Below are 27,138 nucleotides of genomic sequence, written 5' to 3'. Positions count from 1 at the left end.
TGATACACAATGCAACGCATAAAAAGACAGTATAAGTCATTATAATCAGTATTTACTGGATACAACGAATGCCTCGTTTGTAATGGATTTTATTGGTTTTGTCTCGTCTAGTGATGTCCGGATCGCGAACGAATAATTCTATTTAACTGGATCTTCTTAGTGAACGGGTCGAACGAGTTCACCAAATCGAACTGAATCGTTTGAAGCGGTTCACATCTCCAGTACGCACTAATCCACAAATTACTTAAGTTATTCATTTTATAAACGTGCCTGACACTCCCTCTGACGCGAAATAAACCAATATCCCGAGTTATTCAGTTACTCCTAACAGTACATTGACTGAAATGCTAAAAGAGAACCGATGATGAGATGTGCACAAGCAGAGCAGCTGGACTGAGTCTCGTGCTGCTTGGAGACGGCATCGCAGTATGTTAAGGGGCGTAACATTTCTGTCACATGCTTGAGGCATTCAGCCAATCACAATACACTGGATAGCTGGCCAGTCAGAGCACACCTCGCTTTTTCAGAATGATGAGCTTTGTAAAATTCGATCCGTTTCAGAAAGGCGGGTCATAGAGGAGAAAGAATAATGTACATTATATGGAAAATAATGTGTTTTTTTAACCTTATACCGCATAAACACATTGCATTACACCAAATACACAAAATAATGTGCATTTTAGCAATGTCCTATGACCCCTTTGATTTCAACTTGAAACTGCAGTGAATTGTATGTATACTTACATTTTTGGAGTTTTGCAGAAATGTACTGTAGCTAGAGGCACATTTCCAATGTGTAAGATATGTAACCTGTATTTATTGTTAGCATGTTTGAATTGTAAATTAGCAAAATTGGTTGTGCTAATAAATGTTTGGTGTGTTTTGCATTTTAGGAGAACTTGAATGCTTTACTTCTTATATAAATCCTGACAGTAAGTAACTTATATAAAGCCCCCATTCATTCTCTCTGAGAAAAAAGAGGGCATCAGATCATTTTGTTTTTCTCACTCTCTTCCCAATAACATCTCCGAAATATCCATAACAAAGGAAGTTTGTTCTATCAGTGAGAGAATTCAATGCAAATATGACTATGGGGGAGTAGGGTCGGGAGGGGGGGCATCTGTCGTACTCCTCAGCAGGAACAATACGCCAAGCAACACTTCTTTTTAATCATTGCTATCAAAGCTGGCATGCTGGCAGAAAAAGCCAAGTGTGCTTCAGCTCCAGGGCAGAGTAAGAGAGCATTTGAGGATAAAACGAAAACCCACGGCTAGCCCATGGGGATAGGAGGTGATTATTCAAGCAGCCAATTAGACGTCTGTCTGCACGTTTGTTACAACTCACAACTGTTTAAACCCCTGAGAGGCCAAGGTTAACACACACACGCAGAGAGAGAGAGAGGGGGAGCAGGAGTGGAGAGACTGGGGATTTTTTCATTCGCTGTGCCACAGTAATACAGTTGTTTACTTATACTTTGAGGGTGAAAACTGTATATTTACATGGCAATTTAATGACAAAAGTCACAGCTCTTTTTTGCATGTCACATAACTAAAATGTTTAGTATTTTGCTTTCTGTAGATTTGTAAACCATGGTTCAATAGGTAGCAGTGGTTCTGAACTGTTTTTTCTTCAGGATCCTGATTTTGTTGCGATTCAATACAGTACCAAAAGTATAAAAGAAATTTACTAACACTCAAATATTGACAATAATAATAATACTAATAAAAATAATGATCAACCTCATAACCATCAAAATCATTTTTAGTTAGATTTTTTATTATTAGATTTTTTTAGGTTTGCTAGATGTTTAGATTTTATTTTGTTTATTATTAGTAGTATTGTTATTTTGTCCATATTTTATATTTAGAAAATACAATTATTATAATAATAATTATTATTATTATTAAAATAATGTATTTTTCTTGCTATCATCCAAAGAAAAATAAAACATTTTACATAATATTTTAGGTGTAAATGTGTGAAACCCATGTGATACATAATGAAAATGTAATGTAAAACATAAGGTTTTTTTTTTTTTTCCTCAATAACTTTCTCTGCCTTTATGCCTTTCTTCTGTGATGGTGTAGCCTTTTACACATTGGTAAAGGGAAGTAATATTAACCAGTTTTATCCTATATTATTTTCCATTTAATGTTGTTTCACTTAAAAAAAATGTCACTTTATGGGAAGTGCAATTGTTTTATGTTGTCTTTAAATAATTGTTCAGTTCAACTTTAGCTCTATCAACAGCATCTGTGACATGTGACATGCAATAACTTCAAAATTAATGCACTTATAATGGAAATCTATGAGGCAGTCCGGATGTTCAGCACTTTGAATTTTCAAGGCATCTGTCCCCATTTTTGTTGGGGTGTAACTTAAAACTTAAAACATAAAAGCATGAAATAAGATTTCCAGTTTTCGGTAAATGTGTCTTCATTATTCTTTTATGCTCTCTGTCAAAGATATTTCTTATTCCGGTCATGAGTCTAGGCAATTACTTTTTTAATATTTAATTTAGTCAGTGTAGCACAGACTTAGTGAAATTGTGTGGGTGCACATTTGGTGTTGTTTGAAACATTTTTTGATGGAATACATTATTAATATTTTGAAATGGATAAATAATTCTGCCTGGAATTGTTGATGTGGTGGCTCATCGGTTTTGGTGTGCGTGTTTATATGAAGCAAATGTGTGTCATTGTCTTGAAGGAGCTCAAAGCAATCAGTGGTGTTGACTTGCTGTGCAGCTCTGCATTCTGACGAGCTGAAGAACGTCTCTAGAAAGTGGACTACCAGTCCACATCTAGTGGACACCATGAAGATTTAAGTAATAACAGAAGGTTCATTTTTGGCTGAATTATATCTTTAAGACCATCATATCTAAGTATTTTGGTGGATAGATGGATCCATGTGTTTATTTGATCCCTCAATTGATACTTTGTCCATCAAAATCATATAAACAAAGAAAAGAGTACAGTTTACCGTAATATGAATGATTTATCTTCTCCTTCTGATTAGTTTTGTCTCCAGTATCTTTTTGGGTTCCTTAACCACACTCTGCTCCAGATATAAGATCAAACTGGACTCCGATGGAATCCAATATGGAGGCCATGGCAGACTGGACCACAACACAGAGTTCTTCACTGAGCCAATGGAATTCAAAAATCTGCCCAACTCTATGTTGGTAAGCAAACTATACTTTTTGTTACCATAAACATATAGTAACATTCAACGTACATATGCCAACAGTCTGTTTTTCTTTGTCTTTGCTGATTATGGTGGAAAATATGTGAAGATATTTGTTAAATGGAGCACAGAGTGCTACAAGTGCACATTAAAAACAATTCCAGTAAAATGTCTCAATATCAATTTTAATACCACAGCAAATACTGTTATGGTATTAAACCCACCCTTTAATTATATTAATACAAATATACAAATTAAATTAAAATAATGGAATGTAGCCTTTAACCATTTCTCATTTAGTAAACATTGCCCAAGTAATTAAAAACGAGTAAACAAATTCTCATTTAATTACTCAAGTAGACGTTCAGTAATCAAATAAAGATTAAAGAATCACATTACAAGAACTTGATCAAATTAAAACAACAAAAACAAAGATGCAAATGAAGTAAACAGTGGTGTTCAGTTATCTAACAGCAGTACCGTATCAGGTATTCAAGTAAACATTCACTGAAATGAAATTAATTAAACAACCCTACTTAAAGAGTTGGCATAGTCTTCACTATTGATTATTAGATAAAATAAATGAATACCACTCCAGTGTTGTTGGAGTTTGAATAAAGGCATGTCTGTAATTAAAACACGTACAGTTTATTTTTCTTCTTCTTAAAACAGTTATTTGATTAATTTAAATGACATAATAGACCTTTACATCAGCTGTTCTTAACCTGAGGCCTGCGGCCCACTAAGTTCTAAGAGAGCCTCAAGATGACTTTTATTTATTATTATTTATATTAAAATAAGCCAAAACACATAAAAATTGTTCAGACTCTCATTCTGACGGCACTCATTCACTACAGAGAATCTGTAATTTTTTCCAAATATGTTGCGATAAAGAAGCAAACTCATCTACATCTTGGATGGTCTAAGGGTGCATACATTTCAGCAAATTTACATTTTTGGGTCAATTATTCCTTTAAATATTATTTCTAAACCTGAAAAGCTTTGTACCACAATGCATCTTGAGATTTTTTTTTCTTCTTTTTTTATTGTTTTATTTTGCTGCATTAGCATACATTTACATTTACATTTAATCATTTAGTAGACACTTTTATCCAAAGCGACTTTCAAATGAGGAGAACAATAGAAGCAATCAGATGAACAAGAGGGCAACAGTATAGAGCTGCCGTGACAATTCTCAGTTTTATATATATATATATATATATATATATATATATATATATATATACTATATATATATATATAAATAGATAAATAAAAAAAGATAAAAAAAAATGAATGGAATAGAATAGAATAGAATAGAATAAAATAGAATAGAATGGGTAAGTATGGGTAAGTGCTAGTATTAATTGTCAGGTGCTGACAAAAAAAGATGTCTTTAGATGTTTTTTTTTTTGTTTTTTTTAAATGGCTAAAGACTCGGCAGCTTGAATTGAAATGGGCCATTCGTTCCACTAGCTAGGAACAGTCCAGGAAAACCTGAGAATGTGATTTTGTACCTCTTTGGGATGGCACCACGAGGCGCCATTTTCTTGCAGAATGCAAGCTTCTGGAGGGCACATATGTCTGAACTAGCCAGTTTAGGTATATTGGTGCAGAGCTAGTGGTTGACTTGTAGGCAAACATCAGTACCCTGAATTTGATGCAAGCAGCTATTGGCAGCCAGTGCAAACTGATGAAGAGAGGTGTGACGTGGGCTTTCTTTAGCTCCTTGAAGACCACTCTCGCTACTGCATTCTGGATCAGTTGCAGAGGCTTGATATTACATGCCGGAAGGCCTGCCAAGAGACCGATACAATAGTCCAGTCTGGAGAGACCAAGAGCTTGGACAAGCAGTTGTATTGCATATTTGATAACTCATATTTGATAGGAAGGCTCTAATCTTCCTAATGCTGTATTAGGCAAATCTGCAGGACCAGGCCGTTCTGGTCTGTAAAGCTTAGCTGATCATCAATCACAACTCCAAGGTTTCTGGGTGTCCTGGAAGGAGTTATGGTTGACAAACATAGCTGTATAGAGAAGTAGTGATGAAATGCTGGGTTGGCTGAGACCAAGAGCAGTTCTGTCTTAGCAAGGCTGAGTTGAAGGTGATGGTCATTCATCCAGCCAGAAATGTCTTTTAGACAGGCTGCAATGCAAACAGCTACCATCAGATCATCTGGTTGGAATGAGAAGTAGAGCTGAGTGTCATCAGTATAGCAGTGATAGGAAAAGCCATGTTTCTGAATCACAGATCCTAATGATGACATGTTGATGGAGAAAAATAGTGGTCCAAGCACTGAGCCCTGGGGAATCCCAGTAGCAAGAAGTTGTGGCTTAGAAACCTTACCTCTCTAAGACAGCCTGAAGGACCTACCTGAGAGGTAAGACTTGAACCACTGAAGTGCGATTCCTGAGATGCCCATTTTCATGAGGGTGGACAGGAGGGATCTGGTGGTTAAACATGTTAAAAGCAGCAGACAGATCCACCAAGGTTAGTACTGAGGATTTGGAAGCTGCTCTTGCCAGTCTCAGGGCTTCAGTAACTGAGAGCTGGGCAGTCTAGTTGAATGGCCAATTTTGAAGCCAGATTGGCTGTTGTCCAGGAGGTTGTTCTGTGTGAGAAACATTGACAGTTGGTTGAACACAACTCGCTCAAGTGTCTTAGCAATGAATGGAAGAAGTGATACCAGTCTGTAGTTTTCTAAAAGTGCTGGATTTAGAGGGAGTTTCTTAAGCAGTGGGGTTATCCGATCCTGCTTAAATGCTGTGGGAAAAGTACCACCGTGAAGAGAGGTGTTGATAATGTGAGTGATCGCAGGTATAACTGAAGAAGTAATGGCCTGAAGGAGGCGAGTGGGGATAGGATCAAGTGAACTGGTAGTAGGATGATTGGAAAGGATAAGTTTGGAAATGTCTGCCTCCAAAAGTGAAGAGAAGAATGAGAGAGAGTGTGTATTTGTAGTTATGAGATGTTTGTCAGTTTGTGGTTAGGAGAATTGTGTGCTGATGATTGTTGTTTTATTTATGAAAAATATTGCAAATTTGTCAGCTGTAAGAGTTGATGGAGGACTGAGAAGAGAAAATTTTAAAAAGTGTGGGAGAGTCAGAACAGTTGTTAATTTTGTTGTGGTAGTATGTCGTTTTTGCGGTGGAGACATTTGCAGAGACAGAAGTGAGCAGTCATTGGTACAAACTAAGGTCAGTAGTTTTTTTTTTTTTTTTTTTTTTTGTGCCACTTCCTCTTTGCAGCCCTGAGCCTAGAGCGATGTTCACGGAGAACGTCGGGTAGCCAGGGGGCAGGTGCGTGCTGGTCTGGATGAAAGGGGTGAAAGTTGTCTAAGCAAGATCATAGAGTGGAGCAAAGATTGTCAGTAGCAGTGTTAATGTCCGGTGCTGAAAACTGAGAGGGTGGAAGAAGTGAGGATGAAACCATAGAGGATAGGTGAGAGGGAGAGAGTGAGCATAGGTTACCCGAAATGTGACCTGCAGAGGAGTGTGTGTTGTGTCAGGAGTCAGTTTGAGGTTAAAAGTAAAAGTGATGTGGAAATGGTCTGAGGTGTGCAACAGAGTAACTGAAGTGCTGTCAGTATCACAATAGCGTGTGTAGATAAGGTCCAATTGGTTACCTGCATTGTGAGTAGCTGTAGTAGACACTCGCTTGAGGTCGAATGAGGCAAGCAGAGTGTTGAAGTCAGTAGCCTGGGGTTTTCTAGGTGGATGTTAAAGTCACAGAGTAGTACCAGAGGAATACTGTCCTCAGGGAAGATTGAGAGTAACATCCAACTCCTCCAAGAAATGTCCTAGTTGACCTGGGGGACGATAAACAACTACAAAGTTGATTTTAACTGGGTGGGTAATAGTAATTGCGTTTGATTCAAATGAACTAATGCTAGTTAGAGATGGTAAATGATCAAATTTCCATTCATTCGAGATAAGCAGACCAGTGCCTCCACCCCTCCCAATCGGGCGAGGTGTGTGGGAAAGTGAAATTAGTGGAGAGGGCTGCAGGAGTGGCAGTGTCCTCGGGTTTGATCAAGGTCTCAGTTAGGGCCATGAGGTTTAGACATGAATAGCAATAAATGAAATAAAGTCTGCTTTGCTTACAGGAGACTGGCAGTTCCAAAGACCAATTGGAATAGAGAGTAAAGTAGTAGAGGACATGGACAGTAATCAGATTGTTAGGACTGCACTGCCTCCAACTTACAGAGCACGATTTACCAGTTTTAGTAGTAATAGTAGAGATTTGAAAGCACATATTGAGTACAATTGATTAATCAAGGAGATGAGAACAGGCTGTACAAAAGTAAAGAAAGTGGAAAAAAGCAATATTCAAATGCCTTGTTCTTGCACGGTGTCAAGGGGCGGCACCAGAGAATTTTGAACGCAGGTGCTGAAGAAGCGCTAGATCTTTGATGACAGGGGAGCTGGGCAATTACTAATAATAGCCTAGTAGGTACAACAAAATAGGTTATTTATTTGTTATATGAATAATAAAATAAAAACTTGCCCACTCGATTTTTAAAATTTTATTACATGATTATTTGACTAATTACAATTTAAAGGGATCATATGATGATGCTAAAACGAACATTATTTTGTGTATTTGTTGTAATGAAATGTTTTTATGCAGTTTAAGGTTAAAAAACACATTATTTTCCACATACTGTACATTATTGTTTCTCATCTATGCCCCGCCTTCTGAAACACATAGATTTTTACAAGGCTCATCAGTCTGAAAAACGAAGTGTGATGTGATTGGCCAGCTATCCAGTCCGTTTTGATTGGCCTAATACCTCAAGCGTGTGATGGAAATGTTACACCTCTTAACATATTGTGATGCCCTGTCTGGCCGGAGCGATGAGACATAAACATAAAACCCATTATAAACATGATATAAACATGATTTCTAGTTGTGTCCTCTTTTGGAAGGCCAAACAAAGTAGTTTCGCTTTCTCAATGAAACAGCGTCACACACCGCGGCCTTAAGTGAGCGGAGGCCGGAGGCCTAGAGTGAGCCACAGCTTAGAGTGAGCGGAAGCCAGCTTGAGTGAGCAAAGGCGGGTGGGCTTGAGAACGGGGTGGCTGGTGGATTCTACGAAGGAGCGTCCATTGGGCTTGCGGCAACCACATGTGACGACCCCGGCCTGGACTCCGCTTTGTCCATGGTGAAAGTCGATCCGGAGATCCACAGTGCAAAGTTGATGTATTTTCTCAGCAACCAGCACAGATCAGCTCCAGGCATGACGAAGCGGATATCGTGCTCTTTTGGAAGGCCAAACAAAGTAGTTTTGCTTTCACAGTGAAACACGAAGCATCTATATGACATGACAGCGGCGGCAACAACAATACTACAACGAGAATTAAAAGGTACGCCTTCTTTCTATGCGTGAACATCTGGGTGGCGTTATGCAAATCTTCCTACATAGTGACATAGAGATGTGGGGGCGTGTTAGAACAAGCCATTTTAGGAAGGCGTGGACAAGTCTAAACTTTTATAAAGAATATCTCTTTGGATTTGAGACTTTAGTCTTTGCAACTTTGCAGATCTTCTTTATGCACCAAGAGCTTGTAACACTCCAAAGAGAAAGGAAAAATTTAAATCTCATCATATGACCCCTTTAATTACAATTTTTCATTGTATAAAATTACATAGATCAGTCAGTTCCCAAAGATTGTTTGCATAACCCTAGACATTCAGTGAACAAGTATTTCACGTATTTTGTTTAAACGGAGTGTTTAAGCTGAGTTTGGATGTTATAGTGTGATTTTGTAGTGTGGTTATGTGCGCAATATCTTGCATTTTTTTTCGTGCAGAAAGAGCTTAAAATACTCTGTTATTTTTGGTCATACAGATAAGACTAATAGGCTACATCATTTGCTTTTATTTCACTTTTATTTGTGTACACAGTACACTCACAATAATACTAAAATGTTATGCTGTTGTAAAATAGAGAAAATAAACAGGATGCGCTTTCTGCTGCCCCGGTCTCCGTGAACTGACGCATTACAGGAATAGGTTACTTGCCTCACAGACATAAGAAATAAATCTATAGAAAGCTTGAAATGTCAACTATTAAACGAACCAATTCAAATAATCCATTATACTGCGGCGGTGGCGAGGCCTAATTACTTGGCACAAGAAACGGCTCCATTTTTAAAATGCTATGACATTAGGAACAGTGCGACAATAGCTACAAATCACGTCACATTATTGCACTGCATTGTTATGCGTGTGTCATGAGTCAAATGTTTATATTTAATTTTTTGTTTAAACTTAGTTAAACTTATTTATTAAATATAATATATTAAGTTTTGCTTTCAGGAAAAAATGTGTGGGGGTGCTATGGGGGTGCTTTGGTCTTTCTTGGGGGTACTGAAGCACCTGCTTGCCCCTTCCTAGCACCGCCCATGCTTGGTGTAGTTGCGTGGTAGTCGCTGGTCTTTACTCATTGGTCTTCCCACGAGGGCAGCTACGGTAAACTATCCAATTATATACTTACCTGATACCTCATTATTGAATTCAGTAAGCCACGCATTACTACTTAGCAAAATGAAACTGCAAAAACACGCTATAGACTACACATAAGAACAAGCGCGACTCCAGCACGGGTTTACCACGGTAAACACAGTAAGCAAAAAAATGTTTCCTAGCAACCACAGCAGCGCTAAAATCAAATGAGAAAAGAAACAAAACACTCACAAGCTGATGTCCTCATCTGTTGATCTTTTTCTGGAGACAAAACACCTTCTGTGTTTGAAAAATTAAAGAGTTTTCATTGAAGCTCAAGGAGCAATGTACAACATTTTAAGCCTTTTAAAGCATTACTAGAATAATGCATGCACACATTTTAAATCATGAAGTCCCTATATATTGTTTCTGCTCTTTAGGCTCCTTTTAAGTATTAGGCTCTTTATCAGAGCAGTAATAAATATTACAAGTGCAACACTATCTATAGTAGTCATAATTCAGTTAATCTAGCGAGTCACGTGTCTCCATCAGTTCTTCTATCTCTTGGGTTTCCAATTTTCATATTTTGTATTCTCTTTCCAGAGGCCTTATTGAAATTAAATGCATAGCTTGAAATTTTAAATCCCCGTTTCAGGCCGCAGCTCGTGATGCAAGTCTTCATTCCTCCCTCGCTTTCTGAGCACTCCCCCATTTTTCTAGAATTTCTTTGTCATCCCCCTCATATCCTTACCTGAGGGGCTGCTGACAATTTAATAAGATCCATAAAAATTCAAAAGCAAACTTTCCATTTTCCTGACTTGTCCTGTTGTCAACATAAATTAGTGATTGTTAACCAGAGTGTGTGGATCTCGAGTTTGTAGGTAAAAGGTGCATGAAATAAAGATGTGCAGAACTGTTGTTTGTTTGCTTAGGTTTGTTTAAGTTGTGTGACAGCTTGGGACCAAATTATCCAAATAATACAGGTCTTTCTCAAAAAATTAGCATATTGTGATAAAAGTTCATTATTTTCCATAATGTAATGATAAAAATTTAACTTTCATATATTTTAGATTCATTGCACACCAACTGAAATATTTCAGGTCTTTTATTGTTTTTAATACTGATGATTTTGGCATACAGCTCATGAAAAACCCAAATTCCTATCTCAAAAAATTAGCATATCATGAAAAGGTTCTCTAAACGAGCTATTAACCTTATCATCTGAATCAACTAATTAACTCTAAACACCTGCAAAAGATTCCTGAGGCTTTTAAAAACTCCCAGCCTGGTTCATTACTCAAAACCGCAATCATGGGTAAGACTGCCGACCTGACTGCTGTCCAGAAGGCCATCATTGACACCCTCAAGCGAGAGGGTAAGACACAGAAAGAAATTTCTGAACGAATAGGCTGTTCCCAGAGTGCTGTATCAAGGCACCTCAGTGGGAAGTCTGTGGGAAAGGAAAAAAGTGTGGCAAAAAACGCTGCACAACGAGAAGAGGTGACCGGACCCTGAGGAAGATTGTGGAGAAGGACCGATTCCAGACCTTGGGGGACCTGCGGAAGCAGTGGACTGAGTCTGTGAGTAGAAACATCCAGAGCCACCGTGCACAGGTGTTGTGCTTTTGAACCAGAAACAGCGGCAGAAGCGCCTGACCTGGGCTACAGAGAAGCAGCACTGGACTGTTGCTCAGTGGTCCAAAGTACTGTTTTTTTTTCGGATGAAAGCAAATTTTGCATGTCATTAGGGAAATCAAGGTGCCAGAGTCTGGAGGAAGACTGGGGGAGAAGGAAATGCCAAAATGCCTGAAGTCCAGTGTCAAGTACCCACAGTCAGTGATGGTCTGGGGTGCCATGTCAGCTGCTGGTGTTGGTCCACTGTGTTTTATCAAGGGCAAGGGTCAATGCAGCTAGCTATCAGGAGATTTTGAAGCACTTCATGCTTCCATCTGCTGAAAAGCTTTATGGAGATGAAGATTTGATTTTTCAGCACGACCTGGCACCTGCTCACAGCGCCAAAACCACTGGTAAATGGGTTTACTGACCATGGTATTACTGTGCTCAATTGGCCTGCCAACTCTCCTGACCTGAACCCCATAGAGAATCTGTGGGATATTGTGAAGAGAAAGTTGAGAGATGCAAGACCCAACACTCTGGATGAGCTTAAGGCCGCTATCGAAGCATCCTGGGCCTCCATAACACCTCAGCAGTGCCACAGGCTGATTGCCTCCATGCCACGCCGCATTGAAGCAGTCATTTCTGCAAAAGGATTCCCGACCAAGTATTGAGTGCATAACTGAACATAATTATTTGAAGGTTGACTTTTTTTGTATTAAAACACTTTTCTTTTATTTGGTCGAATGAAATATGCTAATTTTTTTAGATAGGAATTTTGGGTTTTTCATGAGCTGTATGCAAAATCATCAGTATTAAAACAATAAAAGACCTGAAATATTTCAGTTGGTGTGCAATGAATCTAAAATATATGAAAGTTTAATTTTTATCATTACATTATGGAAAATAATGAACTTTTATCACAATATGCTAATTTTTTTGAGAAGGACCTGTATATATATATAAGCTTAAATATTATAATTATAATATATTATAAGCTAGTTGCCAAGGCAACATTTTTCATTTTCATTTAGTTTAACTTGATATATTAAAATACCTACAATTAAAACTGAAATAAAATTAGTTATCTACAGAAACATAAAAAATAAAAACAGACAAAATCACAAAACTTTACTAAAACTTAAAAAAAAATGTATATATAAATAATTATAATAACTCCTAACTTGAAAATGAAAAAGATAAAAATAAAACCTAATTAATTTTTATAAAAACTATAATGTAATTTCAAGGACACTAAAATAACACTGGTTGTGATTCATTGAATCATTTACTCTAATGTTTTAATAACGGAGTTCACTGAATCTAGGCTCATAATTAATTGTCTTGATCTACTAAAAATGTTTAAACACTGTACACATTCGAAAACAGCATGTCTTATTCAGTGCCGCTCAAATTCTTATTCAATTTTAAAACACTGACTCATTGAGTGAAAGGGTGGGGTCATTAAATAGATCTAACCAGTGATTGCTTCTTAAATTACTTATGCTAGCAGTCGTAATGTTTTATCTGATATAGTAGCAGGTGCTCTGATACTGTAACAGGCATCTATTAAAGCTGCATTATTTATGAACTGATTATTTTCATACTATTACACTTACTCTGGAAGACTTGGGGCGGAAGAGATCTCCAGGCCTTTGACAGAAAAGAGGATCGAAACTCTAAGCTAAATACATAATTCAGAAAAACTGACTTTGTGATGATTTAACTTTTTTATAGAGTGTTAAGGATACAGTAAGTGCTGGAGATTTACTTATTAGTGCTGCTTGCTTCATGCAGAAAATGTAGTTGTGTTAAAGTACTGGATTGAGATTTAGTCTTCTCATTGCATATGAATATGAATGCATTACTGCTAACTACTTACATATTCGATATACTGTACATGCTTCCTTTGGTTAAATTTAGGACATCTAACAACCAAATAATTTAGTAAGGTTGACTATAGTTAGAGTTAGTTACTAGAGACTAGAGTTAGTTAGTTACTTTGTTTGTTTATTTTCCACATTTTAAAAATGCTTACCAGTGTTGTTATTTTTACCAAAATTACTATTTAAAATAAATTTAATTATAAAATAAAATAAAATTATAAAATAAAATAATAGATGAAATGCATACATAAACTGAATATACTTGGATGAAAATAGAAATGTTGTCCTGCAACTAACTGAAATTTAGTTTGACTTGAAGTACTGAATTTACAAAAACTTAAATAAAAATAAATTAAAGCTAAATCGAAATATAAAAAAAGACAAATGCCTATAACAAAATTACTAAAACTTAAACTAAAAATTCAAATGAAACTGAAAATAAAAATGTGCAGCTGCTACAGTTATCAAACCAGTGTTTGGACAAATTTACCACCTTCAATAATATATACTTAAAAAAAAAAAAATGTGTTCAGTTCCATTCAGTTGCATGCCATAGCTATTTCCAAGCACACCACTGCGTCTTAAAGGGATAGTTCACCCAAAAATGAAAATTATGTCATTAATGACTCACCCTCATGTCGTTCCAAACCCGTGAGACCTCCGTTCATCTTCGGAACACAGTATAAGATATTTTAGATTTAGTCCGAGAGCTTTCTGTTCCTCCATTGAGAATGTATGTACGGTATACTGTCCACGTCCAGAAAAGTTAATAAAAACAACTTCAAAGTAGTTCATGTGACATCAGAGGGTCCGTTAGAATTTTTTGAAGCATAGTAAATACATTTTGGTCCAAAAATATCAAAAACTACGACTTTATTCAGCCTTGTCTTCTCTTTCCGGGTCTGTTATGAGCGCGTTCACAACACTGCAGTTTAGTGATATCCGGTTCGCGAACGAATCACTCGATGTAACCGGATCTTCTTGAACCAGTTCACCAAAACAAACTGAATCGTTTGAAACTGTTCGCGTCTACAATAAGCATTAATCCACAAATGACTTAAGCTGTTAGCTTTTTTAACATGGCTGACACTCCCTCTGAGTTCAAATAAACCAATATCGCGGAGTAATTCATTTACTCAAACAGTACACTGACTGAACTGCTGTGAAGAGAGAATTGAAGATGAACACCGAGCCGAGCCAAATAACGAACGAAACATTGACTCGTTCTCGAGTCAAGAACCGTTTCTGTCGGACGCGTCCGGTTCGAGAACCGAGGAGCTGATGATACTGCGCATGCGTGAAGCAGACTGACACACAGCGCGTCTGAACTGAACTGGTTCTTTTGGATGATTGATTCTGAACTGATTCTGTGCTAATGTTATGAGCGCAGGGTAAACCGAAGGCTTGAATCAAGGGCAATCATCGCCAATGAAGTCATTACGTCGAGCGCAAAAGAACTGGTGAACCGTTTTCGGCAACCGGTTTATTGAATCAAACTGTCCGAAAGAACCGGTTCGCGGAAAAGAACAGAAACTTCCCATCACTACCGGTGATCCGAAAACCGATGCAACCGGTTCTTGACTCGAGAACGAGTCAATGTTTCGTTCGTTATTTGGCTCGGCTCGGTGTTCATCTTCAATTCTCTCTTCACAGCAGTTCAGTCAGTGTACTGTTTGAGTAAATGTATTACTCCGGGATATTGGTTTATTTGAACTCAGAGGGAGTGTCAGCCATGTTAAAAAAGTTAACAGCTTAAGTCATTTGTGGATTAATGCTTATTGTTGACGCGAAAACCGTTTCAAACGATTCAGTTCGATTTGGTGAACTGGTTCAAGAAGATCCGGTTACATCGAGTGATTCGTTCGCGAACCGGATATCACTAAACTGTTGTGTTGTTACTGGATTGTTGTGGACGCGGTAGTGAAGTCAATGCTGAATAAAGTCGTAGTTTTTGATATTTTTGGACCAAAAAGTATTTTCGATGCTTCAAAAAATTCTAACGGACCCTCTGATGTCACATGAACTACTTTGAAGATGTATTTATTACCTTTCTGGACGTGGACAGTATACCGTACATACATTCTCAATGGAGGAACAGAAAGCTCTCGGACTAAATCTAAAATATCTTATACTGTGTTCCGAAGATGAACGGAGGTCTCACGGGTTTGGAACGACATGAGGGTGAGTCATTAATGACATAATTTTCATTTTTGGGTGAACTATCCCTTTAAGTGCACGAACCTTTGGGTCTTGTGGATCCTAATGACACAGGGCATCTGATTGGTATTGCTCAGAGTTGTTCATTTTTAAAGTATGTAGTTTGCAGCACATCCCTGGCTTATATTTTTAACTGTACTTTCACCCTCATCTAAAGTACATTGGGTTCTGCAAAAGACTTTTGCTCCCTGTGCAAAAATTCCTCTTTTATCTCCTCTGGAAGCCCCAGCTGTATTAAGACAGCCTTCATCAATTAAACCCCCAAAATTACACATTCTCTTTTTTCTTTCTTTGCAGCACTTTATTAATGCAGAAAGCAATATATCGCTTCCCACCCACATTCTGCCAAACGCAAAGTTTATTTTAACAAGTGTGCGACCAGTAGCATTCCCAGCAGGGAATAAAACAAGTCTTGCACAGACAACAGAGTGGTATTTGGCGATGATTTCGCTCTGATATTTGTCTTTTCCGCAGCTCAGAGACACACCTGCATAAGATAGAAATTAATCATTGTGATCGTTGGCAGGTGCCACAGTAAGGTCCCTTTCTGTGCAATTTTTCTCCATGATTTATTTAAGGGCCGCAGCTTCAAAGTCAGCGCGGGTGCACGTAAACTTTTCCTCCCTCTTTCCTGTTTCTTCTCTTTAATGGGTCCATCAGCAATAAACTCTCATTTGCTGTCTGAAGGCGTTGCACATGCTGACACGTGGCGCATTCGGCAGAATCAGGCATACGGAGTCTGACTGCAGAGGCGAAGAGCGAGTGAAAATACTACCCTTTCACTTTGCAGTGATGAACAAATATTAATTTCTTGCCCCCAGCATCAATTTGGTGCGAACTTTGTCTGCTCTTTTATGTCTGTTTCCTAAAGTTTTGCATATGAAATGGATTGTTTGAATTCCAATGATATTCATGAGACACTAATTACAAAATTCCTGCGAATCGCCCCTTTTGAGGTTTTTCCGGAGCTAACTAGACTGCTTAGCTCTCCCCCTTCAGAAACATGAAATTCAGTAAATTAGAATGCGAATAATGTCTGGAAGTGAACTTTCTAGTTGTTCAACACATCTCTAAGCATGTAATAGATTGTATAAATTGCAGTTTTGTGTTATTTATTCTTTTTAATCAACCCTAAAAAGTTTTTAGCACTTAGAGTTTGTCTTTGAAGAAAACTCCCACAATCTCCAGACAGAATTATTTTGAAATTAGATTTTAAAAGTGAACTACATTTTACATTTTCTGAAGAAAATGTGAATGATGGTCCAGGTCCCCAAATATAGCTCAGGGTCCTATTTCTAGGATTGTTGACTAGCATTTACTATATCATGTTATTCCAAATCATGTTTTTTTCAAAGAGAACAAAAGAAGTTTAGTAGAATCTCCAAGCTGCTCTTTTCTACACAATGAAAGTGGCTGTCTCCAAAAAAGAAAAAAACGCAGCATAAAACATCATAAAATAGTCCATATAACTTGTGTGTTAATATACACTGAATTTAAGTCATTTTTCTTTGGAAATCGTGCCTTGAAAATGACAGTTATGATTCATTTTCCTTGTATGAAATTGAGCAGTTTGGACATTCAGCTATAAATGTCTCTTCTTATGTTTCATGAAAGTAGGGCTGGGCGATATACCGCATGCGATTGTCACGCGCATTTCGTCAGTAAAGCCAGTTCCCTGTTTACCGCTAAATCGCCATCACCTGCTTTCAGATGGAGTGGCATTTAATATACAGAGCCGTAGATCACTGACAAGCTACGCAATATCACGTTCATTACCGAAGGCGATTCATCTTCACATATATTTTTTTTGTTTCCACTATTCATACTTTGATGAACATTCATTAAGAGTTCAGCATCACCTGCATGTCAATCTTTTACCAGCATCTCACACTAAATTCTTTTCACAGTCATTTAAAAAAGACACATTTCATTACCTTCCAAACATTCGCTTACTAGTTGCCTTTTTCTTCTCAAATTGATGGATTTAATTACATTCTGCTAGATGTGTAAGTGTATCATTTTTAGTTTTTGCCCTCAATCTCTGTGTCCACGCTCCATAAATCAGTATCCAGCTGAAGTTTCTTGCTCTGCTTCAGTCAAGAATCACTTGAAAAGCAGGGACGAGATAAGAGACAGGTGTGTGAGAGAGTTTAGTCGGTGAGTGTATTCACCAGAGACCTGTGAACATGGATTTTAGGGGGAGAAAGAGGCAGTGGATTGTTTTGGAGTGTTCTTGTTTTAAGGCTACACAGTATGCCCGTCTTCAGTAGGTCATCATAAGGCTGCGACATCTCCCTGAGGCTTGTGAACCGAGCTTGTTTTGCGCATGATGTGCACTGATCCGTCAACCTGCTGTGGAGTGTCTTGCCCAAAAGCTCTTCTGATTCTTCCTTGAAACTCCGGACCTCACAAACCCACTGTGGGGAAACAATTCACCATTCCACAAGATACTGTTCAAGGCAGAATTCCTCTTTAAGACTTATTTCTCGTACATCTTCAGTTTGTTTAGTGGCCCCCTACCTTTCGTTCACTTTCCAAATTCTCTTTCATGCTGATCACAAAGAGAAGTTCTAATGATTTGCTGCCCTTGAAGCAGAAAGCGGCTCGGCACAATAAGAACTATAAACCACATGTACCATCAAGGCCTTCAAACACCTGCTATATGGCTACTGCCAGCCTTTCCACAGCTCTTACAACAAGCCTTGAAATGTTGTCATTTTCAAAAAGTGGTTTTTGAATATTTTAAAGTCCGTTTGGAATAAAGTGGTGCTGAATTGTGTTTTGACACTGAAATGTCATCACATTATGTAACAAAATATCAATTTGAGGCATCAGAGCCTCACAAAGTAACCACAAATGTAGTTCATCACATTATAAGAACGATTCAGTGTTTCGCAACCACAGTGCCCTTACGAAAAAGAAGTTTATTCAAGTGTGCTATTAGTATATTACTTTTAAACTAAAAAAATAGGAAAGTATGCTTTTACTTTACTTTTTATGTACTTCTCAGAAATGGGCTTTATGTACTCCTCAGAGATATACAATCACATTTAAGTATACTTGACTTACAAAAAGTCTAAATATATTTGAGCTATACTTGAGCTATACTTGTGCTCCTAGAATCCGTGTTTTAATTGTTATATGGTAGGGGGCGCTAGTACACATCTTCTGTCCAAAAAAAAACACAAGTGAAGAAGAAAAAGAAACAACAGATACGAACACATGTAATCTAACATGATCATCTGTAATGAAACGGCATCAAAACGCTATGAAATAAAATGTTGACTGATGAAGAGGTAATAATTACAGTCAAGCTTTTGGGTGTTGATCGACTCCATCTATCTTTTGATTATCATTCTGAATCCAATTCATAGTCTTTTTTCAGTTTTTTGTTTAAAATGTTATTTCTTTATTTTTTATGAAACTTACCAACATTAAAGTGTTTGAAAAAAAGAATGCATGAAGCTAGAATAAAATGTTTTTGTTTACAAGCAGATACCCTGTTCTTTCTTTGGATGTTTTGGATGTTCAGATATTCATATAACAAACTATATACAAATGAATACCTAAAAAGGTAAATAGTAGTATATTTAAAGTATGATGTAAAGTTCACTTAAAGAAAACTTATGAGTATATGTGCAGTATAAAACTACTAAATTAGCAGTTTACTGAGACTATACTTCAAAGTGTACAAAGTATTTAATTAATAAACCAGTATAAATCAGTATAACTATAAGTTCACTTTTAGTATAACTGCAGTACAAACTACAAACATAGAGGTAAACTAGTTGTGTACTCAAAGTTTGCTACTGTTATACTTAAAGTATTCTTAAAAGTATACTTTTATATACTAGAAAGTGGGCCAATTTAGTCCCAAGGAGTATTGAAATATTACACTTGCAAGTATACTACTAGAACACTGATATTTGTATACTTGCTACATAAAGTATACTTAAAAATATACTTGAACTTTACTTAAGTATACTTAAGAAAATAAACTTGAAGTATACTACTTTTTGGTAAGGGTGTCCTAAAGAAATGATTCAAGAAAAACGCCTACGCTTTGCACCGATTTCCCCATCAAAATTTCCTTTAACTCTGCTTTTCATGGAAAGCAGTTGTACATTGTTAATTGCATCAGGCAAATGGACTGAATTTTACAAATAAAGCACATCTATAATGAGCCTAATTTGCATAGAAAGGAGACACTTTAGTGCTGAAAAAAAAAAGACAATTTAAATACAGTGTAGTGCCGTTTTAGCACGTTTAGAGGCACGTTTCAGAAAGTATGTTTAGAGTATGTTAACCCTGAAATGATGGAAACTCTGGGTTTTCCGTTTCAGAATGGAAGGTATGTCAAACCCGAGAAAGTCAAGCCCATTTCTGTAAGGAAAGTGTGCCTCGCTCTCACGCTCTCTATGCGATTTTTTGTGTTGTTTCCTTGGCAGAAACCCCCTCAAAGAGGAGTTTCACAGGGCTGCAGGTCAATGGTGTAGCAATCGGTTTGGTAACACTTTGCAATAAGGTTCCATTTGTTAACTATATTTAATGCATTAAATAATGAGTAATATGTTTGTTAAAGTATTTAATCTTTGTAACATTAGTTAATAAAAATACAACTGTTCATTGTTAGTTCATGTTAATTCAGGTCCATTATATAACATTAATAGATACAACTTTAGAAGTAATTTTCATTTTTAGTTTAACTAATGTAGTTAACTAATGTTAACAAGTGGCAAAGTGTTGCCTAAAATACTTCTACATAATTTAAATAATAAATATAATTTATAATACTTAATCATTTAAATAATTAGACTTTTTTCCACTTCATTATAATATCCATTGCATCACCTTAACATTTTTCTGTTTATGCCTTCAAAAAAAAAAAATATCAAAATGAGTCATGAAACAGAATATTCAAATGCTGTATGAATTGCATTTTAATGTATTGTTGAATAAATGAATACTTATGCATCATGTCACTGACCCAGCAGTATGCATCCTAGTTTTAATCCAAGTGCAATTAATATCAATTGTATCTCAATTAAGTTTGAGTCCAAATCTTTGATCCTCATTGCATAATCTCGACTGCACGTTTAATCAAACACATTTCTATTTTAAAGCCAGAATCTAATTTGAAATGATCATATTTTATTAATGAGCTTCATATTGCACTGGTTGCAATAATCAGCATGTGTGTGGCATGCCATAATAATGACATCAGAGACCTCTGCTGTTCTTTGTTAATCTGCTATTTTTCATCATTTAGCACATTTACACGCACACCAGTAAGCTGATAACTCACAAATATCAGCTTATTAAAACTTGACTTTATTAATAAATCAGGTTATTTCACTTTAGTGACGTCAAAATATAATCATTTGCGTATCTGACTCCGATTATTCCGTATGTTTGTCAGTTGTGATGTTAAATATAGCTTGCAACATGTCAGCATGAAATATTATCCTCTCATGCAGTTATATAGCAGTGTTTTGACTGAAACACTTGTACTTCTGCTGCACAGGATGAGAACACTTTTATTATTTTCGGAGTCATGAAAGAGTCTGCTTTTGTGATGTTTCCTTCTTTCTTTTCTGCGAAAATTTTGCTCTGTCTAGATGTGCTAAAATCTGCACTATGATGCGTTTCTGTCACGTATCACACATGCGCATTTCAATAAGCCAAAAGAAAGCGGGTTATTGCATTTACATGCCGTGCAAAATCGGGGTAAGAGGTAAAAAACTACCTGTGTCGACCGGTTTATGCTTACGCCGTTTATGAGCTTACTCCGATAAAAGAAAACGGGGTTACTGCGTTTGCATGACCACGTGCATTTTCGGCTTGATAAGCATAGTCGGCTTTAGAACTTGCATGTAAACGCACATTGTTTTACACAGCTCTGGAAAGTAAATGTTGATACACAGCACAACGGTAGTTTTTGTCTAGGCAGGTGAGGTGATTAACTCTGGCTCTGGCTCTCCGCTCTCCCCGCCGAGTCTCTTTAATTAGTCACCGATGTCGGTTGTCAGTGTTGCGGCAGTGAGTCGCTGGGCCTCTGTGCCGCTGCACCGGCGCAGGAATTCATAGTGAACAAACACGTTCTGAGGTATTCTCATTGGGCGAGGGAGGAGATATAGAGATGTGAATCCTGAGGGAAGCTTCCTTACAGAGGAGCAGCAGACATGGGGCAGGGATCCACAGCTGCAGTGTGAACATACATATCCTCCATTCCTGTAGAGGTTTGCTGCAGGAGAAACATGGTTCTGTGAAATAGAATGTATGGGGTTGGAAAGGTTAGATCATGTGTTGGGCCCAATAACAATGTTGAGAATATAAAATAAAATAAAGGTTTTCAAAGTTGTAAATGAAACAAAGATTAATGGAATATCTTTTACAAGAATATACTAATAGTATACTTTAAAAATTTGTGTGTATTTATTTTATTTATTCATTTTCTTATTTTTTTCTGATAATGTTTTCTTACAAATTTTGTATTTTTATCAGGATCTCATTATTTGAGAATACATTTACAATGCAATTTATGCAAATAGTGGCAATTCTATGATGAACGTGTGTAATTGGATATTTTGTGAGGCATAAAGTCAAAAGTGTCTATGTGATACAACCTGATTTTATAATGATTGACATTTTTGAAAAGAATAAACAAGTATTGTTGTTATTTTTTTAAGACAGGCAGATAAGCAATTGTTGTTGTTATTCAAATATTTCAAATAATATTAATAATTTTTGAAATGTATGTTCTCTAAATCGAAGTTATGTGCAGCCAGTATGCAAAAACATGCAGGGGATTAAAAAAAAAGGAAACAATGTCATAGAGAGGACCACTGGAGACCATTATGACTGTGTCAAGATGTTTAAAAATATTGACTTTTTGCAACAATTTCTTCTCTTCGGTGTCAGTCTTTGACGCGCGTTCACGACAGCACAACAACGCATATGTGTGAATCTGCTGACGCAGGAGCCGGCATTATGATGTAGAACGTTCATCTCTCTTATGGCGCTTTTCCACTGCATGGTACGGCTTGGTACGGTTCACTTTTGGGGGGTTTTCCACTTGAGTACCACCTTGGTTGAGGTTCCAAGTTAACCGTACCGTTACCAAAACATGACTTTTTGAGTGCAAAGAAAACAAAAATAATGACTTTTTGCAACAATTTCTTCTCATCCGTACTTTCAGGAGATTACTACAATGCATGGTTGTGGTGCTGCTGACTCAGGAGCCGGCGTTCTGTAGTAGAACCCGATGTGCTGCACCTTGTTTATGAGCAGAGGAAGATGCATGCTGTACATGAAACAGTCTTCGTAAACATGTCTGAACATTTCATCAGAGTGGAAGACTTGCAATTTTTTGCCCAGCCTTACTTATTCGAACTCTTTATCGAATTTGCAGACAATTAACTAATGACGCTTTTTCACTGCGTGGTACGACTCAGTACGGCACAGCTCACCTCGGCTCGGTTTGCGTTTATTATTGCTTTAGAGTGGGCGGGATTTTTCACGTCGTTATAGTTGTGCCGCCTCTACTGCTGCCGCTACTCCTGAAAAACTTTTAATTCTGTGTCGCCCCATCAAGCTCTCGCTGGATTCACTCCTCTGCTATCAGCGAGAGGAACGTCTGTACTTCCTCAACAGACAAGGTAACAGACACTTTTTGGGGTTTAAAAAAAAAGGTGTGCTCGTTCAAAACAGTTGCGTTCAATCCTTCGCTGGCTGTGCTGATTTAAATCTAGCGGTTCTTTTGTCTTTGTGTCACAAGGTCAGTGACACAGGTAGTGATGATTCTCTCCAGCCAATCCATGATCAGCAGAATTTACACGTCATGTTTTGGTAAGGGTACGGTTCACTTGGAACCTCAACCGAGGTGGTATTCAAAAAAGTACCATGTACAGTACCCAGTGGAAAAACCCCCAAAAGTGAACCCTACCAAGCCGTACCGTGCCGTACCATGCAGTGGAAAAGCGCCATAAGTTCTACATCAGAACGCCGGCTCCTGCATCAGCAGCTTCACACATATGCATTGTGGTACTGACATGAACGCGCTTCAAAGACTGACACGGAAGAGAAGAAATCGATGAATAAAGTCATCTTTTTTTTTTTCTTTGAACACGTATTCTCGTAGCTTCAACTTCATTATGGCTGAACCACTGATGGTCACATGGACTATTTTTATGATGTCCTTGCTACCTTTCTGGGCCTTGAACATGGTAGTTGCATTGCTGTCTATGCAGGGTCAGAAAGCTCTCGGATTTCATCAAAAATATCTTAATTTGTGTTCTGAAGATGAAGGTCTTACAGGTTTGAAACAACATGAAGGTGAGGAATTAATGACATAATTTTCATTTTTAGGTGAGCTATCCCTTTAAGTTTACATGGAATAGTGTTTTATCTTTCCCATTTTGTTCTTTCTGCTTTATTTTTTATTGATATATTGTTTATTTTTATTGAATTAATGACAATGAATTCAATCACAGAAATTGCACATTGGATCTCCAGGTACATTTATAAAAAATTTAGCCTTTTGTTTTTTCCTAATTTACAGCCACTCTTCACATCTCTGTAAATCCATGAATGTGAAAATAACTGTGGTCTAACTTTCGCATTAAACTTTTTTCCCATTCCACAGTACTTTAGACATTTACACTTTTTTATGTTATGCATTGTTTCACAATGTGCTACACTGCCTCAAACAAATGCTGAGTCCCTTTGATCTCATTCTGTCTTTGGCTGTTCCACTCTCTCAGGTTTACATTCCCTGCAGAACCGCTATTGTTCTGGTCAACGAGGAAATCGATTACTGCTACTGAAACACAATCAGCGATTCACCGCGAGATGGAAACCCAGCACACTTGTGACTCAACATACCTCCATTCACAGCGTGTTTGCCATCATCCTTTAGAAAGCCCACATTTTCCCGTGAACCGCCACCAAAATGAATTGAGTACAAGATGTTATGAATACCTTCTACCCCATTTCTCTACAAGTCATTGTTCACACATTATTGAATATCAAGAATTAGTTTCCCAATATCCCACTGCCCAACTTGTTTGAAATGGTTAGATCATTGCCAGATTTTATTTTGCCTGATGAAGAATACATCTTAATTACTACTGAAATTGCTATTTAACAGTGAATAATTTTGAGGTAAATAATCACTTTGACTATGGTTAGTATTATAAGCAATACTATTCAGCACTGTATTTATGATACTGTAATTGTGAAAAGTAAATATAATTACTTTACGTAAGTTTGATCTTTCTTATATTTAAATTGACCCAAGCATTTTTTGACGTTCTGTGTCAGTGATTTAACTTCTGTATAAATATGTGCACCATGTATTAATTTGTCCAAGGAAAAATCATTTGAGAACGATGTATTGATTACATGTCAGTTCACTGCTGAGCTCGTCAACAAAGTTGAATTATGTATTTTTAATGCATGAACTCTGTGTAAAGTCATAAAATCTAAATTATATATTTTTTCCTGACAGGCTGGTTTTCAGTGCCTTTCAAAATTTCAATCAAAACCAGGTTTTGATGAATTTTAATTTGACTAAATAAGAAATTATTTTGATTCATTAATAATATTAAAGCTGAGATAATATAGCTTGTGCTAATACTAAATATTAATTTTCAGTTAAAGACAGTTGTGCTATTTCACTGTCCAGCATTTTACTTTTGAAACATCTTTTATAATATATTTTCTTCTTTCTCTTCAACAATAACATATTTTTGTAGCCCTGATTGAGATCCAAAGACTGTGTGTGAAAATATATATCAACATTATTATTATTACCTCCTCAAGACATCATTGGACACACTTGTTGCTCATTTTCTCCTGTCTTCTTGTTTTGTGGTTCAAATAAATATTAATTTGCCCTCAATGAATTTGATGCTCACATAGAAATACAGTATTTGGTAGCTTAATCTGTCATACTGAGAAACGGCTTTCCAGAAACCATCTTGAATGAAGGTTCATTATCGCTGCTTATTTTTGTTATTCTGAAAATATCGCAGCTAATGAGAAGGTTTTATTTTACTGAAACAAAAACCTTTAAAACAGTCAGAATTATAAGTTTGGAAGGTCCTTGTGATGGTCAACAAATATTTGTGTGCAAAGTTAAACACTGTGCCATTTGTGTGTAGAACCCATACTAAAATGAAATAAACTGCTTCTGAAAGCAAGACTTTGCTTGTTCTTTGCTTTCACCGGAAGATACAGTCCCTGATTTAACAGTGTTGATATCGAACAAACCAACACAATCTCATGGAAATTTGCAACTATTTGACTTTTTGAAAAATTGGTGGCTAATCCGTATGAATTCATACAATCTGCTTACACCCTAGTGACAGTTATATATATATTCATACTAAAAATCATAAGTTTTCGTACAATTCACATCTTATGAATTCATCTAAAATCACCACACCTTTTCCTGTGACACTGAGCTGAACAAACATAATACTCCACAGGTGCCATGCAGTGATATGATGAAGTGTATCTCATCGCAGTTGAAAAAGCCAGAACCAGAACTATCCCTTTGATTATGAGATGTATGCAACTTGTAGTGCTTCTAGGGTGGATATTTTCCTGTTAGTCCGGATGTGTGTGCTTTCACAGCCATTGATCTCAGGCATATTTGCACTGAGAGCTTGTCAGGCTTAATTCAGTGATTGTATATAGAGATGTTTGAAAAGGCTTTGTCGGTGACAGTGACATCTTTATCACTGAGATTAATAGATCAAGTCTTAAAAGTGCTCGAAAACAGACAACAAACCACATCCTCACACATTGATATACTTACTCAAGGCCCTTGATAGCTTACTCTCTTAAAGTGTTATGTAACTCACCAGTGCAGGTTTATTTTGAATAATATTTCTTGTGGTAATCTATAGAAACCTGTTTCTGCCTCGAGTGAAAAGGAATTGTGAGAAAAAGTTGCAGTTGAGCGATATGAAGTCACAAATATGAGAAACATTCACAATTGAGAAATGTAAAGTTACACTATATATAAAATGTAAATTCTGAAATATATAGTCACACTAAGAGATATAAAGCCACACTGTGAGATTAAAAAGTCTTAATTATGAAATCTAAAACTGCTATTATGAGAAACAAGTCACAGTTGTGGAATACATAGTCACGTTGAGTGACAAAAGTTCTCAATTGCAAGAAACGATGTTGCAAAGATATAATATAGCAAATATGAAAAATTTGATATTTCTGCAATTCTAAGAAATAAAGTCACTATGTAAAGTCACACTATATACAGTATATATATATATATATATATATATATATTATATATATATATATATATATATATATATATATATATATATATATATATGAAGTCTAAATTATGAAATATAGTCACATTTAGAGATATAGAGCCACAACATGAGATAAAAAAAATCAACTATGAGAAACAAAGTCTCAATTGTGTCATATATAAAATTTTGAAAATTAGAGTCACAATTTTAAAATATAAAGTTGCATTAAGATATAAAGTCACACTGAGATAAAAAAAAAGTCTCAGTTATGAGAAACAAAGTCATAATGTGAAATAAAAAAAAAATGCAAATGTCAGAAACAAAGTAACATTTTAAATCAAAGTCTTACTGAGAAATATAAAGTCAACTACAAGAAACAAACTGATGTATACAGTTAATAACTTTTTTTATAACTTAGAGGCGCGAATGGGTTTCCATTGTAATCAGTGAATAATACCAGCAGTAAAGCTGTTTGATCACTTTCTGTTGCAAAATGC

The 27,138-nt window shown here is 36.6% G+C and overlaps 1 protein-coding gene across 1 annotated transcript in view; it reads left to right on the top strand.

Annotated features, from left to right (window-relative positions):
- The window catches only part of LOC109104275 (1,4-alpha-glucan-branching enzyme-like), a 129,696-nt gene extending 104,144 nt beyond the window's left edge, over positions 1-25,552 (top strand). Inside the window, exons 15-16 of the mRNA XM_042770918.1 lie at positions 3,067-3,184; positions 24,113-25,552. Coding sequence (XP_042626852.1) covers positions 3,067-3,184; positions 24,113-24,175 — 181 coding nt within the window. The 3' untranslated portion in view covers positions 24,176-25,552. The remainder of the gene's footprint in view (positions 1-3,066; positions 3,185-24,112) is intronic.
- Positions 25,553-27,138: the final 1,586 nt, after the last annotated feature.

Source organism: Cyprinus carpio, chromosome A15 (genome assembly GCF_018340385.1).
Source record: "Cyprinus carpio isolate SPL01 chromosome A15, ASM1834038v1, whole genome shotgun sequence".
Taxonomy (NCBI): Eukaryota; Metazoa; Chordata; class Actinopteri; order Cypriniformes; family Cyprinidae; genus Cyprinus; species Cyprinus carpio.
Note: the sequence above shows the minus strand (reverse complement) of the source record. Positions and strands in the feature narration are given on the sequence as shown.